Genomic DNA, 18,352 nt, shown 5'->3' on the forward strand with positions numbered 1-18,352 from the left:
TCAGAAGACTTCAGACAGTCTTTCAGCAAATTGTTGAGCCAGGTTATGACTGAGTTATATTTTGGAAACAGTGAAACGATCATGAGATCACATAGCTGAAAGCTTTTAAGGTAAATGTGCATATCAATGAGTCTCTGTTTTATGCTTATATTCTGCTCCAGTTTAAACTTTAATGTTAGTCAGTAGAAATGTATTGGCTTATTTTTTCTTGCTTAGATTAAATCTGCAATAAAGAATTATTTGAATCCAAACTCAATGCACGGCCTTTTCACTGGATTAATTGTTTGGGATTTGATTTGTCTGAAATTTGTTATTAAAGTCAATCACCATTTCCTTGATCCAGATTGCTCACTTCATGTCTGACCAACAGTCCAAACCAAATTACATTCAGCATGCTATCACACAAAATTAAACAAAGGTAGGAGGTGCTCACAACTGAGAAACTTTGAAGAAATAAACCTCTAGTTTTTGTGTTAAAAATGACTTTTATTGCTTTAGCTATGGTTTCTTTTCAATCACAGTTTGACAAGTCAGACTAAGTTTAGGTTGTACAGTGACAGTTATGGATCAGTCTACAGGCATACAAATACAACTTAAGAAACTTCACTTTGCACATGTTGTAAAGTTGAAACCAAGTACAACATTAAACAAAAGTTGCCCTTACACAGGTCAGTACAAAATCTAATCTAATTCATTCATTTATGTTCTTTATGAGGACGAGCAGAATTATAATACAAAACCAAAGTGGTAAAAACTCCACATGATCCTATCAAGGTGATACACTTCTCTATGACATCTCAATCCTCTGTTCATCCTGAAGAGGTGATTCAGACTGGACGTCTTTGTTTTTCCCTCCTGACTTCTTGGAGCCCTTTTTCCTAAAGAATTCAGATAAAAAGGATTACTTAAATAGTATAATTACTTTCATCAATAAGAAATCCTTCATTGTTTTTTTATTGTAGGCTGAACACAAGGAAATGTTTTCTTACTTTGACTTGATAGTCAATGCAATCACTGTTCCAAAGACAGCGACAACAATGAGGCTGAGCAAAACTCCACAGATGATTGCTGTAAATGTGGACAACAGTGAGTAATATTCATTCAGACAGAGTTAATGTTAAACGTTTAACAAATAATTACTTCAGTGTTATGCAGATATATGCAAGCAATTACAGCCTGACTAATAATAAGTATAAAACTATATAAAGAGACTGTGTGCAGTTCTTCACTGATTTCAAATACATATGACACTGTTCATTGTGTGTGGACTGACCAATGGGAGTGTCCGGCTCCTCCTCTTCCAGTTCATCACCTTCATCTGAGAACCAGAGCATATTAAGGAACATATTAAACATATTTTAAAAACACGAGTGTCAAGAAACCCTCAATTGTACCATAGTTTAATTTGCTTCAAACCTCACTACTGACTACCAGGCATTAGTATTCTACCATATTGGCACTCATAGCTATCAGCAGTGTGTATATGAGAGAGGTATGTGTTCACCGTGGATGCCGTCACAGGTGGCATTGCAGGTCCCCATGTCGAAAAACCTGTTTCCGTTTCCAAAGCATCCAGTCCAGAGGAATTTTTTGCACTTGCCATGAATAGAATCATAGTAGTATCTCAAATACGAACCACCACAACCACCTTTTAGATGTTTGAAGTGGCAAGCCTTGGATGCTGTGAAGAGAAATAATCAGAATCATGATCAGAGAGAAATTCAGTGATTAGCTTCATCATTATAAATCTCCTCAACTTTGTTTGCAGCTAATAAAAAATACAAACAAAGAGCCATAAATGTTATTGAGTACTTTGTGACAGCTGGGTATAGGATAACTACAACTTTATCATAGCAGCACATGAAAGCAGCAGGTGTATTCATTGTCATCCGTCATGAGTTATCCTCATTTTTACCACTTGGTGGCGTACTGCTAATGCTGAAAAGTCTACCCTGCAGCGTCTAAGGAAATTAAGTGATAGCATTTGTTTAACAGTTATTGAAAAATAGTTAAGTAGTGAATGACAGCTGTACTGATCATTTCATTTGATGAACATGCTCCTCTTATATCTGTAATTAAATCTACACGAGGCAGACCTAAAGAAGGCCCCTCTCTCTCTCATCTGTGATCACTGTCTGTGATGAGGTGTTTCTTTAAAGGCTCCTTAAGGCCATAAAACTCTCCCCCAGTAGCCTATTCATGTTACAAAGTCCACCGAAACCAGTCAGGAAGAATGACAGCTTTTATTAGACTGGGTTCACCTATTTTTTTTTAGTCCATCTTTGAGGATACATTTCATATTTTATAACCAAAACATAGTGTATCATTAAACAGGTTGTGTGATTACACTTATCTACTGTCACAAATTATCTTACCATCCATGGGGTAGGTATCCTCTGAATTATCAGAGCAGTTTCTCATGCACTCTCTTTCATTTACAAAATGGTTGCCGTTTCCTCCTTCGCCAGTATACTGGAAAGGAGAGCACCGGCTGTTGGCGGCATCATAGAACAGAGCAAAGTGGAAGGTGGGCCCTGTTCCAGGATTGGAAGGATTCAAGCAGAAATCTGTTGGATTATAAAAAAATAACATTTAGTCTTATTAGTAAGAAGTGATGCTCTGGTTTTAAAGCCCACAGGATGTTGTCATCTTGTCTAAAGAGAAGGCAGGTAACATGGTCAGTGCACAGTAACTGTAAGAAAGGTGTTTCAATAGAAATTATAAGTAGATACCTGCAATCATATCACACATAACTAATGTTTAACTAACTTTACCACCTGAGACCCACTCCCTTCTTTATGATGGCAATAAAAAGGGTCATTTATGGTCGGTTTTCAGTCGTCCCGCCCTACATAGATTCAAAAGAAGGGAAATGGTTTCCAACGGTTCTTTTGTGATCAAACATTTTACCCCATTCTTCCTCAATTTTGGAGGGAAACTTAGTTTAAATGACTGACTGAATATACCTGAGCACTCACAACCTTGGCCTCCATGCAGTGTTTTTAGATGAGAGCAAGTTTCAGGTTGACAGAATATCATTTCATTGTCCTCGGACACAGACAGAAATGATCTCACTGTTTAAAGTGTGGAATTACAGAGGCAGGGAATATCCAGTCAGCTTAGCACTCTCATTAGCAAGGTGTAAATAACATTTCCAGGAGTGCAAATGTGCAATAAATACCATCTTTTCTTTGTTGTTGATGGCTAGAGATAGTCACTGTCAGCTGAAGTTGCAAGTTACAGGTTAAACATGGAGTCAGTGAAAAAGGTAAAATACAATTATATACTGCTGAGGGATGCATTCTAGACTTAAGTGATTCAACGCAATTTCAGGCGATTTTATTGATTTCTCTTTTAAATTAATAATTTCCCCCTCTGTCGCACAAAAAAAGCAGCCACCATTTTTAACTGTAAATGATTCCGCCTACGCTTTATTAAGTCAAGCACCAATGTAACCGCCATGTTGCTCTGAAAGGAGTAAAGGTGAAGCTTTATCTCCTCGTATGAGTTTCAGTGAAACTATCACACTGCATTTAAGTAAAGAAATAAAAGGAAAACCACATTACATGTTAAACAATTTTTTTTCCAATTGTAACAAACCAAAAGAAGACTCCAAAAGGCCAACACGTCATAACTAGCCACTCAAGACGAGCCTTTACCCTGGCCTACTCTGAGATTTTAACCGTGGGCCTATGAACAGATATTTTGAGACCATTTTAAATTATAAGCAATTTAAGTAAAAAAAAAGTTTAATGTACCTGGAATTCGTGATTGGCCAATGTGAAATGCAGCAAAAGCAATCCCAAAAATCAGCAGGTGCTTCATCTTGTTGCTGATCTGTGTGCTCTGCGTCCTGGAGTGAGTGAAGGTTGTAAACTACAGTGGGAGTGGGTTGTCATCACTGACCTTTGGACCACTGCTTCCCTAATGGTAACACCTACAATCGAAACAAAAGTTTATAGCCAGGGACAGGTATCTTCCTCTATAACAGGTTAGAGGCCGTCATATGTAAGGGTGTTGCCAGATATAACCAGCTCCATATGATTAAAACGAATGCAGCCATACTAAGATTACCTAGATCTCTCTTGTCACTGCAAATGAAACCTTTTTCATGAAGTTTGATGAAAGAGGATTTCTACTAAGTTCAAATCTATCTGACATAGTTACCACAAGGAGTTACTCTATCTTATAATTTTGCAATTTTGTCTGTCAGCTTTCTATTCTGACTGTGTAAGACTTCATCTTTAATTTGAGATCATCCTTGTCATGAACCAAGGTAAATGAAAAAAAGGAATTTATAACACATCTGTGTCCCATTCAAGGAGGGTACATTAATGCATAGACATCTGTCACCTCAATAATGATGGATAAAAAATGTCCTGATCTCCTTGAGTTTTTGTTTTATAGTACTTTGTAAGGTGTGATAATGTGTGCCTCATATTGTCCCATTCAAAAAGTTGTCCTTTTACATGATTGAAGAATAAAGATGCTTCACAAAACTGTAATGCTTTAACACAAGATGTCTCCTATTTCAACTTAGTTTACATCCTAAATGTTTATATATAGGCTATTAGACCACATTTGAATTTCTGCTGTCAAACACACATTAAATTAAAATCACTCTTCTGAGTTGGGGTGAGGATGCTTTAAACCATGTTTTAAACAGGATACAACATACTATAAGGCCGACATGATGGTATGGACAGTGGTGGACAGTAACAAAGTAAATTTACTTGAGTACTGTAATTAAGTACATTTTTTGAGTATCTGTACTTTACTTGAGTATTCTTTTTTGGGGGAACTTATTACTTTTACTCCACTACATTATGAAGACAATTATTGTACTTTTTACTCCTCTACATTTCTAGCAGTGCTCTAGTTACTCACTACTTTAGCTTTGAAGTCAGCTCATGAATTTCCTTCTCTTTTCTGAAATCTGATCCCTAAGACAATAAAATGTGTTTGTGTAGTTCTGTTTGCCTCAGTGGTTTAGTCATACCTGTATATCGTGAGTCTCCATGGTTGAACGTGAAGCAAACACAGAGCAAATTTCACTCAGATCAGGCAGTTCATGTAGAGGAGGTAACGATGGCTATAAATCTCCACCTGAGCACCCATGTACATATCTTCAGCCCGTGTTAGAGGTTTTTGAAATGAAGAATGATATGCATCGTGTGAAATGTTCTCCCTGTTTCCCACTCTGCCCAAACATACAAACATTCACTGTCCTACCTGAGAAAGCGTGCTGGGCTACGTAACATTTGTTTCATTCCAGATGAACATTTCAAACTAAGTTGTCTGTGCTTTGAGTAACTGAGTTGCTGTTTTTATTCCATGGTATAGTTTTTGGAGATTTCAAACAATGGTTTCTAAATAAACAGAATGTAACAGAATTTACTCCTATGTATTCTTTACTGCACTCATGCTTTGTGATAATACAACGTTTTGAGATATTTTAAGAAGTACTTTGAAAACTTAAGTATTTTTAAAATCAAGTACTTCAGTACTTTAACTCAAGTAATAATTTGACTGAACAACTTTCACTTGTATTGGAGTAATATTTGACCTGGAGTATCTATACTTTGACTTAAGTAATGAAGCTGTGTACTTTGTCCACCACTGGATATGGAATATGTTTATGTACTGTAAGGGGGGGTCATGTTCCAAGGTCATCAAAATAAACGCAATAAACTTTTTCTTACATCTTTGCTTTGTAATCATACAACCCGTGCATGGTTAGCAAGCACCAGTACAATTACACAAATTTTAAATGTAGAGCCCCAACATTTACCTCACCTGTTTGAAAGACAAACTCGTCTTTCCCCTGCACCTCCAGCATCACAGAATCTGAAGGGTCTCAGAATTCTCTGTTACACCGGCTCACATGCACTCCCTTCCCCCCTCTCCTCCCACCCCCAGCCAGCTTTTCCCGCATCCTCCGTCCGCTGGCAGCTCTCCGTCCGAGCCCTAAATGAGTGACTTGGCTTGGATGCGGTCGCTGCTGTTGAGCTGTCACTGTCCGGTGACTATATGACTGTAGAGGCTGGTTTTGTTGTTGCTCTGACGTCAGTGCAAGCTACAATGAGGTTGGCATCATGGGTATAAAAGCCAGTTTGAAGGCTCGCGCTCCAACCTTACTCTTCTCCATACCGGTTTCACGTTTAACTACTGCACGAGGGAGGGCTCAGGAGATTAAGATGCACTTTCTCAGCTTCACACCCATCCTGCTCCTGCAGATGACCCACCTCACTGTACTGCACGGTAAGACATTCACGAGGGGGAAAAAGTTTGTTTAACATTTGTGATTTGGTATTTTCTCCAAAGAAAGACTTGTAGCACTTTCTTCATAGCAGGTGTCTCCATCAACCTGCGCATGCCCATTCTGTGGAATCAGTCGGGGAAAAAAGTCCACTTATGTCTGAGACTGATTATTAATGCATGTTTGAAATAATTTTGATTATTCTTTGGAATAATTCAGCATCATTTAACGTGTATTATTGTACGTCAGGTCAATGTAATAGCCTTTATTTTGTCAGTCTGTGTAACAAGATTATTTCTATTTGTGCAATATATTTCCCTGTCTAATGTAGGTGCCAAATGGACATACACTGGTAAGTATCGTCACATTTTCCTCACAAATTGTCAACCATAGACTAAAAAGTTTAAGATATGTGTACCTATTTTTCCCCTTTGGTGCATTTACAATGTTAGTCCATGTGTATTAGCATGTCTTGATTACTCACAGTCTTATTCTACCCTGAAACGAACATTAACTTAATTAGAGTTAGAATTTGATGCACCTCTCTGACAGGCGATAACTGAGTCTGAAATGCTGTTATTGTTGGTACTGCCCCCACTGGCATGCTTTAAACTGGCAGTGCCCCAAAGTAAGCCCAAACTAATTTGTAATCAAGAGAGAAAAAACTCTCCTTCTTTGACCTCCAAAGACAACTAGCTCTGGCATCTCTCCTGTCACCTCTTGTGATCACATAGTTCATTACAGACTCAGCAGTCACAGCATTTCATGAGCTGACAAGGCTGAGTGCGTTTGCCTCCTGCCTTAAGGAGTCTGGGCTCAGACTTCTTAAGCCATGACTACCTCTTACATAAACTGTGCTCAGAGCATGACCTCTTGTCTTTGTGCTCCTACTTCACACTGTTTCTGTTGGATTCGGGGAGTCCAGAAGTCAAAAGTAATAACCACACAAGTAAATTTCATTTTATTACCCAATATATTTTGGAAAAATATTCAACACATTTGAAGTAATAATCAATCAAATCCTGTCTCCTCTTTTTTCTGTTCAAGTCCTTCAAATTTGAAAAGAGCAATTTCTCCGATACTGATTGATAATTAATATACAAGTCAGGTCAAATTACACTTTTATGGGTAATTCTGACTTCAATATGAAGCTTACCAACTATGGTTTAGTTTAGAGCTTTCACTTGGAATATAATGGCTCAAATAGCCTGTTATGGACAACTTTTTGTGACTTTTTTGTGAACATTCTGAAATTGAAAAAAGTATTGATGAAAAATAAAATATTTGAAGAGACTTAGACATTTGTTTAATCTATGTGACAGTCAAATAAATACTTTGACAAGTCAGGAGTTATAGATGTGTGTGTGTATATGTATACATACTGTGCTGTAACTAGCCAAAGTCATGTATTTATGTGCATTTTAGGACTTTTGATTTTAATAATAATAAAATAATAATTAGTGCTGAGTCAGTAGGAAGATTTGTGGTGACCTCTGAGTTAAGATGTTAAACAGATATTTAAAAGAAAAAAAACCTGGCTTGAGCATAGTGGATTTCGTCCTCAGTTACAGTCAAACCCTCAGGAAGACTTGTCATAGTAGTCAGTAGTGTGGACTGCTGGTAGCACTGTCTGTTGACGGGGACACAGCTGAGTCATGCGATTTAACTCCACCTCAACACTCCACCCTCACAGAGGACATAACAGAACATCTTAACATGGGATTAAAATGCTTTATGTCCATGTCAGCTGTTGTAGTTTCTAGTATAACTATTCCATGATGACCAATGATGTAATGTTAGAATTGTTTTTTTGTAATAATTACCAGCAGCCGTCTGTGTGCTACCAAAAACCGCCAACGGGCCACCAAAGGCCATTATTAAAGGGCCGACATGGGTCTAATTAAAACAGCAAATGAAGTGGACACTTGAGTAATAATACCCATAGGAGAATCCTTCCTTCATATTATAAGGAGGGTTCGCCTGGTTTGAACTTTGAGTTTTGCTTCAAACAAGTATTTAGTGACTCCACAGCTCAACATGCCTGTTGGCAGTGTCTTGTGCAATCAGTCCACATTTGTCTGGGATTTGACACTCAGGGTGGGGGCAGGCCTCATGCTGCATCATTCACATTTAACCACAGTCATCTGGCATATGGTGAATGGTGATTTTTTACATGAATTATGGACTGATATTGAATAAGTGGCAAGTAAGCAGAAGTAATATGAACACTGTACATTCAGAACCTGTAATGGTGCTTTTTATTCCCCTCCAATGACGACTTAACATTTGATAGAGTCCATTCAATTTCTAATGATGTTTGAAAAGCTCAGTATGGCTCCTTATACTTGAGTCAACACACTGAATAAAATCAAGGGATTTTTTTGTCTGCACTGTATTATTTAGTAGACCAGTTTGCTTCATTGCCTCTGCAGATACGATATTGAGAGACACCCTCCTGCAGCTGATGTCTCTTTGAACAGCAGGACTTGATCTGCAAATGTGGCCATTTTCAGTGTCCTGTCCTTTCAAGAAACCTCTCATTTGGAGAGAGACAGCTTTCTCACTGGCTCCACAACAGCCTGGTTCTCACTCTCTTTGCTTTTTGAAAAGAGCCAAGGGCAGAGCCACGGGCCTCTCCCATGCCGCCCTGTGCATAAATAATAATACTTCACTTTGATTACGGATAAATGTCCAGCAAGCTAAGCCATCTCCTCTTCAACTCTCGACTTGGGCCCTCTTTGCTCATTTGCCCTTTAAGCCGGAACAGCCTAACATTTATAGAGACATGCAACAGATCATTTCCACTGATCTGAGGTGAAATCCACTTTTTGGATCACTCTGACTTTTTCACTCTAAATGAAAAGGGTGAAGATTATATTTGAGGTACATTTATTGAGTTGCATAAACCTCTCACAATGTTTTGTTGCTATTCATTTATTTTATTTTAATATTTTAGGGCAAGAGGGACAGCAATATTGGTCCAAGCATTACCCATACTGTGGTGGACCTTTCCAGTCTCCAATAGACATCGAGTCAGAGCTGCTGAGGTTCGACCCATCTTTAGGCCCAATCGAGGTTCAGAACTACGACCTGACACCTGATGAGCAGCTCACTCTTGGAAACAATGGACATTCTGGTGAGCTTAAATCATCAGTATGAATAACTAAATGTGTATTTTTAAACGCCTGTCATCACAGGTAACAAAAGTAGACACCACTTTGTTTCTCTTGGGATCTAGAAATCTCACACAAGTGCTGTATCATTAGAAATGTTCCCACATAAACATGCTGTATCCTGCTCTTCCTGTGCAGACCTAACTTCTGGGTCAACTTAAAGATAATGATACATGGATCTTCTCTCTACATCTAGCCACAGCAATTTTCCGTAATCACTCTCTTATTATATGAGCTGTCCTTTCACCCAAAGAAGGAGCTCCATGTTCAGTCAAGGAAAATATGAGTGGAGAGATTACTCATCTTCTCTGCCACCGCTGGGTCTGATGCATCTTAACAAAAGAAACCAGCTGCACTTTCATGCACCATATCTGTTTATAACCTAGTCTCAAATTTTATTGCTAAATACAGCAATCCCAGCATAGACAGCTAGCACTGTATTATATAGATGACTGCGAGCATTCCTCGAAATCATTGTTCGTTGCATGATCTTGTATTGTGTCAGAATAACAGTCGTGAAGTCGGAAAACTGCAGCCAAACAATACCCTGCTAGACTTTAGTCATTTGTTTGTTACCTTAAGCATGGTGTAGAAATTACTGTTTTGAATTTGACAAACTCTGTACAGCCAAACATGCATGTAATGTCTGCTCTGTGTTGTTGACGATTTAGTTCCTGTAACATAAATGTAAAGAAACTGTTAACCACAGCCACAGAGCAAAGACTAGACAAGTGCTTATGTGTGCATGCCTGACAGGCCTCAACGCCACAAGCTGAGTGGCATCACCAGCGTGACGTTCATCTGGAATAAGCTGACATAGGCTTTTTCACTTGCAAACATTCGTCATAGGCTGAAGGACATGTGGAAGGCGCTCTGCATCACCCACCCATAATGTATCTTAAACATAGCAGCGCAGCTTCTGCAAAGAGACGTTGACAGCACAGAGAGAGCAACACTGCCTGCCTCAGTTTACATCAACTCAGAGATGATGTTTCTTGAGCTCAATGATGTTCACTGAAGTAACCCCTACCCTGCTCTGTCTTCTGTGGTGGGGTGTCATGTCTCTTGATCCACAGTGCAATTATCCCTGCCCAGTAAGATGTACATCTCCAGCCTGCCTCATCGTTACACTGCAGCTCAATTCCATCTGCACTGGGGCTCCTCCAGCAAACCTGCAGGCTCTGAGCACTTGGTGAACAGTAGGCAGTATGCAGCAGAGGTAAAAAACAATACTCCACACTGTGCACTGTTGATGCTAAAACAGTCATGACGTGTCATTAAGAATGTTTACTCAAGTTGAATACCAGTTTCAAGATACTTATCATGAGTTATTCCATTTTTGTCACATCACAACATTTTAGAGACAAACATTTTAGATATTATTACTTTAAACACTTGATATGTTTGCAGAAATATCAACATATAATTACTTAGCAGAAAAATAAAGTTTAAATCAAATATAATATCTGATATATAATAGATAGATAGTTAGATAACAAACCACCCAACTGTGCTAAGAGGTTGAAACTGTTCTATCTATCTTTGCTGTGTAACCAGCAGTAGGTTTATTACTAAATAGGTTGACACATACAAGGAATTTTGTCTTGCTGTTTTGGTGTATAAATAATAAACTTGTGCTCAAATGAAAAGTAGAAAGCTTGTTAACAGTATTTCTCCTACTGTCAAGGAATTTCTGATTAAAGGATAACTAAATCAATTGAATTGAATTTTAAAATCAGTGCGTAAGGGACAAGCGGCAACCCCCGGTCAAAAAATATGAGTCCAATGCCGAAGTGCTAAAAACTGCAGTTCATCAAGGATTCGCTTGAGGCTGGCTCCGGAAGTCACATACACATGAATGGGAAAAAGACAATCTTTACAGCAGAAATAAACATGTTTACAGCCTGGTACAAAAGACGAGTGTAGCCTGGATAGCTCATTTCTCGATCGGCACTGTGAGGGGGGGTCAATTTTTTTATAACGCGACAATTTCGAAGATATTGAGATTACGAGTCTTCCAATGAGAGGCCCAGCTGACTTGATTGACAGGCGGGAACACTGTAGCTGTTGGCTAGGAGGCTCAAAGCCCGCCTCTTTACGTCACAATCACTCGACAGCAGCGATATGGCTGCCGCCGATGATTGGCCTCAAAACAACACTTCAGAAACAGATGGGTGACGTCACGGATCCTACGTCCATATTTCATACAGTCTATGGTAAGGGATAATGTGTTGTAAGCAGGTGGTTATACAAAACAGAATCCAGACAGGGCGAGACAAGATGCCGACACGAAGCTTACAGTATTACCCCGCTACTAACTAAGTATACAAACAAGTGTTCACTAATTAGGCTACAGATTTAAAGATGATGATGTTATTTTTAGAAGAGATTTTTTAAATGTGACTAAAATAATTCCCTCAAATTCAGTACAGCAACAGTATTCTTATAAGATAAGATAAGATATCATTTGCTAATCACCTATTGGGGGACATTCTCCTGTTACAGAAGCTTACAACAAGGGCCAGGGGAATAAAACAATGTTAAAATAGAATATTATTAAACGTAAAATTAAATAAAATAAAGGAAATATAGCAAATATATACAATATGTACACTTATTATGTATGAAAATCAAACTTTTTTTTTCAGTTTCCACATTAGCCTGCTGTACTGTTATAAATCACATCAAATTTATCATTTTCATTCTTGGTAAAGTCTTAACATTAGCATTTTCCATTACAACAGCAGCACCTGTTTGAGGTCTTCACCTCTGTTTCTCCTCACTCCACCAGTCCTGTTACACTGCCTAACCCCATACCATGTTGGGTTTGTGGTTGCTTTGTGTCTGCTTTCTTTAATTTGGTGGACATCTCTTCCACTCAGTTCCATGTGTGTTTTAACATCCCTAACTACTTCCTGCACTGTTGTCCTCCCCTCGTCTTCTTTTCTCTGCTCATGGCTGGTCAGGTATTAACCACAAATCTGTAGTTTCATAATCTCCAAAGACATTGAGAATACATTTCTTCAGTCTACATTTGACTGTCAGAGGAATCAGACACGTTGACACTCTTCAAGTTGCCAAAACTTTCCTAGCCTCTGCATCGGCACATAGGCACATCAGGCGTCTTGACACTGTGGCAGATGTAAAGCTGACTCAGCAGTCAGACGATTTCAGAAAACCCTTACTGTGCATCTTCCATTATATTGTGTACTTGACTTAAATACAATTAATGCTTGTATGAAACACACTCTAATTCAAGAGGCTTTGACTATAAAGGCGTTATGAGTCTTTGAAATCTCCAGTACTGACATTGTAAAGAGAGGACATTTAAGGTCACAGTTTTGTTTTGTTTTTTTAACAGCCATCCTACGTGTCAAATTAGTATGTTTTATGACTTAGGCGCACACACTGAAAGGGAAAGACATATTTTCAGTCAGCCTCAGACTGTACAGAATGACAGCGTGTCCTCATTCAGCAGGGTTTTAGGGGATTAGAGAACCAGACTATTATATGCTTTGGTTTTCAACCACCTCTGGAAGGAGTGGCAGCCTGTTAATGTGTCAAGCCCTGTAAGCACTTTTTGCACACTAGTTTTCTTCATTTACTTTGTGCTGAAGTAAAGCAGACATGATTAAAAGTCAGCCGCTTTTATGATATAAACAAGAATAGGAGACTTCTTTTTCTACATAATCTTCTTTTATTTGAATTACAGTGGTTGGAAGCTGACATGGTTATAACCTGTGAGCTTTAAAGCGACCATGCCCACGCTGCAGCACAACCACAAATAAGTTGCTGCGGTTTGACCTGGGTTTCTGAGTGGACACGTTGAGAGCATGCATCTTTTCAAGTCTCTCCAGAACCACAGCTCTCTTACGGCATGTTATTTAGGAGGGTTGGACTGATGGGAAATTGGACATTTCCCTGACATAGTGCACATGTCCACCTTAATTCACAAAGAAAGACCAAAGTCCAGAGTTTTTACAGGAAAGAAGAAAAACACTGACAATTATTTATTAATGCTTTAACTGACCACCTGATGTTGGTTTTAGTGTGGTCAGTGGTGTAAACACAAGCAGAGACTGTAGCACCTACTGCACATGGAAGACGTGTTCATACAAGTCACAACAGAAAGCATCAGATTTGTTTTTATCATAAATAATTTTATTTTTTAACTTATTTAGAAAAAGGTAAGAAGATCTTCACAAGATAAATCATTCTATGAATTTTTAAGATTTTGACTCATTTATAAAATTTGGCTACCCTTTAGCTATCAAATAGATTTATGGAAATACTAATGGAATCATTGAAAATAAAAATTGCATTCATAAGTTTTTCTCTTTTAAACATTGAGTCCTGCTAGTTCCCTTTCGGAAGCTCTCTCTGTGTTTGAGACCTTCAGCCAATTTTCAGGATATAAAATTAACTTAAACAAGAATGAACTCTACCCAATCAATAAGGAAGCCCTTAAATTAAATTATACTAAATTTCCATTTAAAGTGGTGACAAATCAATTTAATTATCTTGGAGTCTGTGTTACTAGATAATTTAAACAACTATTCAAAAACAATTTTCTTAGTCTGTTTGATCAAGCCAAGGCATGGGTATCAATGGAGGTTTTTGTAAGCAGTCCAACTTCCCTCCCTGCTCTGGTGGGTGCTGCACTTCCACTATCCTCTATTAGCCCCAGCAGTAACCCTGTGGTTAAACAATCCTTGCATATCTGGACTCAATTCAGAAAGCATTTTGGATTGCAAAATGTCTCACTTAGAAGTCCTATTGCCTCTAAACATTGAGTCTAGTTGATGGTTTTGTGTAGTTCAGACGTGCATGTCGTCTCCATTTTTGCCATTTTCTATCCAGTTGTACTTCTTGTTGTCTTATTAATAATGCATTAAGAAGATTAATACCATACCTACTAACTTACAGACAAAATCTCTTATTGTTTTTTTATTTGATATTAAGAAATCTATCTGTTTCTTCGACCATTTTTGCAGATAAATGTCTCACACTTCGGTGCCGGTTTAGCTTAGTGGTTAAAGTGCGTGCCCCATATGCAGAGGCAGTTATCCTGACGCAGCAGTTGATGGTTCGACTCCCGGCCACTGCATGTCTTCCCTTATTCTCCTCTGCCCACATTTCCTCTCTCTTCACTGTCCTATCTCATGAAGTCAAAACGGCCCAAAATAACTTGAATAAAAAAAGAATGTCATACACTTAATGGGACCTTATACCCCAGTATTGTTTACATGAAATAAAGGAACTATTCATATTCTCAAGCTATTCAGCTCTCACAAGTAAAATGCTGTTTGTCTCTTACAGCTTCATGTAGTTCACTTCAACTCAGACAAGTATCCTAATATGTCCATGGCTGTGGATAAGTCTGATGGCCTGGCTGTGCTGGGTGTCCTGATAGAGGTGAGCTATTATAAAACTTGGTGGGTGAGCGCCTTGTGTTTGAGTATCTGGAGAGCAGAACCATCTAACTATCTTTGTCGTACAGGTTGGAGAGTTCAACCCAGCCTTTGAACAGTTTCTGAAATTTATCAATGGTGTCAAATACAGTGGTGAGTCCAATATATCAGTATCTTTCTGGATTTTAATGTGATTTATGTGGTTTAAGAATTACACTGGACTTGTGTGTTTATAACTTTCAGATCAGAAAGTGCAGATTCCTGGTTTCAACATCAGAGCTCTGCTGCCACCACGCTTGGATGAGTATTACCGCTATGACGGATCACTGACGACTCCTCCTTGCTACCCAAGTGTCCTGTGGACCGTGTTCAAGAATCATGTGACAATATCTCGTAAACAGGTGCTCCGTCAGATAAGTCTTAGTGAGGTTTAATTGAGTTTCAAACTTCAGAATTCCAAGCAAGATCCTTACAGTTCATCCTAAGTGGTGTGTTAAAATCTCATTGTTTTTGTTTTGTTGTGTTTTTCTAGTTTCTCGCCCTGGCAACAAGCCTCTACTCTTCCCATGCCCAGGACTCAACCTCTCTTCCTCTGTACAGCAACTTCAGGAAACCACAGTCGGTTGACAACCGAGTGGTGCTCGTGTCTTTTAAGGAGGGTAAGTATGGTCTTCTTCATGGGCTTGCTTTATTTTTGAGACATGTGTGAAAAGGTTAAATGAACGACAGGGCCACTGTGCTGCTTCAAAGATGGCAAAAGGACGTGCTTGACGGATGTGTGGGCATTTTTTCTTCTGCAAAGTACAGAGTCGTCACACTTGTATGGCCTCACCTGTTTGTGGTTGAGCTTTCAAGTTGGTGTCTTTCTTAATCACTGTTCAAGTTGATTGATTTTGATGAGCTTGTCAGAAAGTTGGCCGTCTTTTAAGACACAACAAATGAACCATTCCTCTGACATACTGAGAAAGTCTGCAGCACTTAAATTTGACCGTAAAGACCTACTTTTATGTGGTTGACTGGTTTACCACACCGTGTGGTATTTTGATCCATACAGCGTGGTATGACTGTGCATGTTTTCCTCATTCTCAAAGCTTCCCTCTCAGCTCGGCTTCTTCTAATGGTGAATGTGTTTGAACATGGAAGTGTAGAATCATCTGCTATCATGAGCGGCATTTAGCAGGAGATGGCTTGTGCTTTTTAGTCTTCCGCTACACACAGCGCTTTTGCATGCTGGGTGTGAAAGCCCAAAGACATTCCAAGGAATCAGCCACGGGCTGGGGTGTTTAACAAGCTGTGATTGGCTATGTGTCTGATGCAGGCAGAGGACTGCACGGTACTCTTACAGTCACATCTCCACTCACGAGGAAGCGAATCGTTCAGCAGCTACTGGTTGGGGACCTAGCAGACTTGGCGGATGAAGGGCTCTACAAGCTTCTACCGCGTGGCCCCGATCAACTCCGTGCTGGCGAGATGAAAGACCTCAAGGACGAGCAAAGTGAGAGTCTGGCCAAATCCAAACAACAAACGCTGAATTCATCCCTGCGAAAGAAGAGCCAGACAAACCGGTCAGTGGGAAAGTTAGGGCTGGCTGAAGACACGCTAAGCTACGTTTCACTGGAGCAGAGAGTTTCCCATCATCTCAAACAGTCTCACGCTGAGAACCAGCTGGTTCAGGCTCTCAGAGATGCAGTCTTCCCAGAGCTCAACTTAAAGAGCTACCTGGACTGTAGGTCAGACTTAGCCCTCCCCACTATAAGACGGATCCTCCGTGTACGGCCAACCGATGAAGCTTTTGAGTTGGATCGCTCTCTGACAAGAGCCCTGATGAATCAGGGGAAGACTTCCACAGTGATCAAGAAAAGTGTGCCAGTGACAAAATACGGCGGTCCCTCCCCTGCTGCTCCCAGGAAACCACACAGCCAGGGTTATCCACATCCTTGGCTTTTGCCAATGGAGTGGGAAGACTAGAGAGATTCCAGCCATAGTTGAGACTCACATTATGTCACTCTCTGTTGCAGACATTAGTGGTGTCTTCCACAGCTAAAGACTGTTTTTTAAGCCATGCCCTGCTTCATTTGACCAAAATGGCTAAAGTATTTCATTTAAATTATTTTTCCTACTGTGTGCATGTAACTGTGATAAAAATTAATTTAAGAAAGAGGCTGTTGCATGAGTTTATCAACATCTGCCTATATCTAACCTGTCATCTCTAGAGACTGTGCTCAGTCATGGGAACAGATTCAGAATTTTTAACTTATTTGCACGGATTATTGCCCTGAAAATCCACAAAAATGAGAAACATTTACTTCTACCGATGGACTTCCAGTTAGCTTCAAAATAACCTCCTATAAAGCACATATTTCATGCTAGGACCGCTATATGCATGAAGTTAAATATACTATGTACAATGTCTGGCAAAGGATAAATATGTTGTTGTAATGTATAACTTCCTCAGTCATATACTGTAGTAAGGGTATATATTATGGACATGTACTTGTAATTATTGTTTTGCACAATATAGAAACACAGCTTAACCAAAAGTATTTCTAAACATTTTTAGTGCCTTACTTCACAATACTGTCTCTCTCTTGCAATGTGTTCCTCTCTTTAAAATGCCTTTCACAATAAGTGAAGACAGCTGCTGTATATAGGGATCTATTTTCAATAAAAGCATTTTACATTAAACATAAACAACTAAATTCTTCTCTCTGCATTTGCCTCGTTCACTATTATTTAAATTAAGTCATTTTTTTTCCAGGAACATGTGGGGCTGGATTTTCTGCCAGCACACACTGAGCAAAGTTTCTTGAAATAGACGTTGCATTCAAACTTCATGGTGTAGTCTTCATACATGTTCAGATATACATATGAAGATGAAAGGGATTGCAGCTGTGCAAGAAGCAGAAATTACAGGAGAGGTAGTGTTTGCTGTATGCACTATAAAACTGATGTACACAGTTTTTATTCTTTCCTGTGGAGCCAGGATGAGGAAATGGGAGATGCACTTCAGGTTTCCAGGAACCAAAGTGAAGCTTCAGTGGTTTAAGAGAAAAACGTAGGGGTTGCGAGATGCCTTCCAAAAACCTCTAAAAATTTAGAATGATTGGGGCACTGGTGGCCTAGCGGTCTAAGCGCCCCACATACAGAGGCTACAGTCCTTGTCATTTCCTGCATGTCTTCCCCCACTCTCTACTCCCCATATTTCCTGTCTCTCTTCAGCTGTCATATCAAATAAAGGCAAAAAGGCCAAAAATATAAATAAATAAAAAAAGATCTAAAATTGCAAATTTGAATTGATTAGTTTAAATTTGTATACAAAAAGTATAGCTAAGTTTTAGATAAAATCATGTTAATAATAAATGTCATAAATTTTCTTCTCTACCTAGTTGCCACATGACCCCTGAAGAAATTCTGCTGCTTGTAGCCTTTTTTAAATTACAATATGGAGGTTTTTGGATTGGCTTACTAGTTCTTGCATGCAGCTGTGAGCAACATTTAACCACCTCAGG

At 39.1% G+C, this 18,352-nt stretch overlaps 2 protein-coding genes across 3 annotated transcripts; one reads left to right on the plus strand and one right to left on the minus strand.

Annotated features, from left to right (window-relative positions):
* Window positions 1-465: 465 nt before the first annotated feature.
* si:dkeyp-73b11.8 (boophilin-G2) lies at window positions 466-5,893 on the minus strand. Its single transcript, XM_034684837.1, has 7 exons — window positions 5,797-5,893; window positions 3,759-3,937; window positions 2,376-2,567; window positions 1,505-1,681; window positions 1,274-1,318; window positions 990-1,068; window positions 466-878 (listed from the first exon to the last, which is right to left on the minus strand). Exons 2-7 carry the CDS (start codon window positions 3,823-3,825, stop codon window positions 788-790), a joined length of 651 nt encoding a protein of 216 aa, XP_034540728.1. The 5' UTR covers window positions 3,826-3,937; window positions 5,797-5,893; the 3' UTR covers window positions 466-787.
* On the plus strand, window positions 5,837-16,995 carry ca12 (carbonic anhydrase XII). 2 transcript variants are annotated; one of them, XM_034684835.1, is made up of 9 exons: window positions 5,847-6,261; window positions 6,591-6,611; window positions 9,216-9,395; window positions 10,509-10,651; window positions 14,752-14,847; window positions 14,933-14,996; window positions 15,087-15,244; window positions 15,376-15,502; window positions 16,162-16,995. In XM_034684835.1, the coding sequence occupies exons 1-9, from the start codon at window positions 6,096-6,098 to the stop codon at window positions 16,809-16,811; spliced, it is 1,605 nt and encodes a 534-aa protein (XP_034540726.1). In that variant the 5' UTR covers window positions 5,847-6,095; the 3' UTR covers window positions 16,812-16,995. The 2 variants fall into 2 exon arrangements, with proteins under 2 accessions (XP_034540727.1, XP_034540726.1); XM_034684836.1 differs by lacking the exon at window positions 6,591-6,611 and having other exon boundaries at window positions 5,837-6,261.
* Window positions 16,996-18,352: the final 1,357 nt, after the last annotated feature.

This window comes from Notolabrus celidotus, chromosome 6 (assembly GCF_009762535.1).
Source record: "Notolabrus celidotus isolate fNotCel1 chromosome 6, fNotCel1.pri, whole genome shotgun sequence".
Classification (NCBI taxonomy): Eukaryota; Metazoa; Chordata; class Actinopteri; order Labriformes; family Labridae; genus Notolabrus; species Notolabrus celidotus.

Bases quoted from the DNA above. Each gene is read 5' to 3' on its own strand.
- si:dkeyp-73b11.8 (XM_034684837.1), bottom strand. From the start codon at position 3,825: ATGAAGCACCTGCTGATTTTTGGGATTGCTTTTGCTGCATTTCACATT. The intron at 2,568-3,758 runs GTACATTAAACT...ATAATCCAACAG, and splicing joins TGGCCAATCACGAATTCCAG to ATTTCTGCTTGAATCCTTCC. The intron at 879-989 runs GTAAGAAAACAT...TGAATTCTTTAG, and splicing joins GCATTGACTATCAAGTCAAA to GAAAAAGGGCTCCAAGAAGT.
- ca12 (XM_034684835.1), top strand. From the start codon at position 6,096: ATGGGTATAAAAGCCAGTTTGAAGGCTCGCGCTCCAACCTTACTCTTC. The intron at 6,262-6,590 runs GTAAGACATTCA...TGTCTAATGTAG, and splicing joins CCACCTCACTGTACTGCACG to GTGCCAAATGGACATACACT. The intron at 14,848-14,932 runs GTGAGCTATTAT...TTTGTCGTACAG, and splicing joins TGCTGGGTGTCCTGATAGAG to GTTGGAGAGTTCAACCCAGC.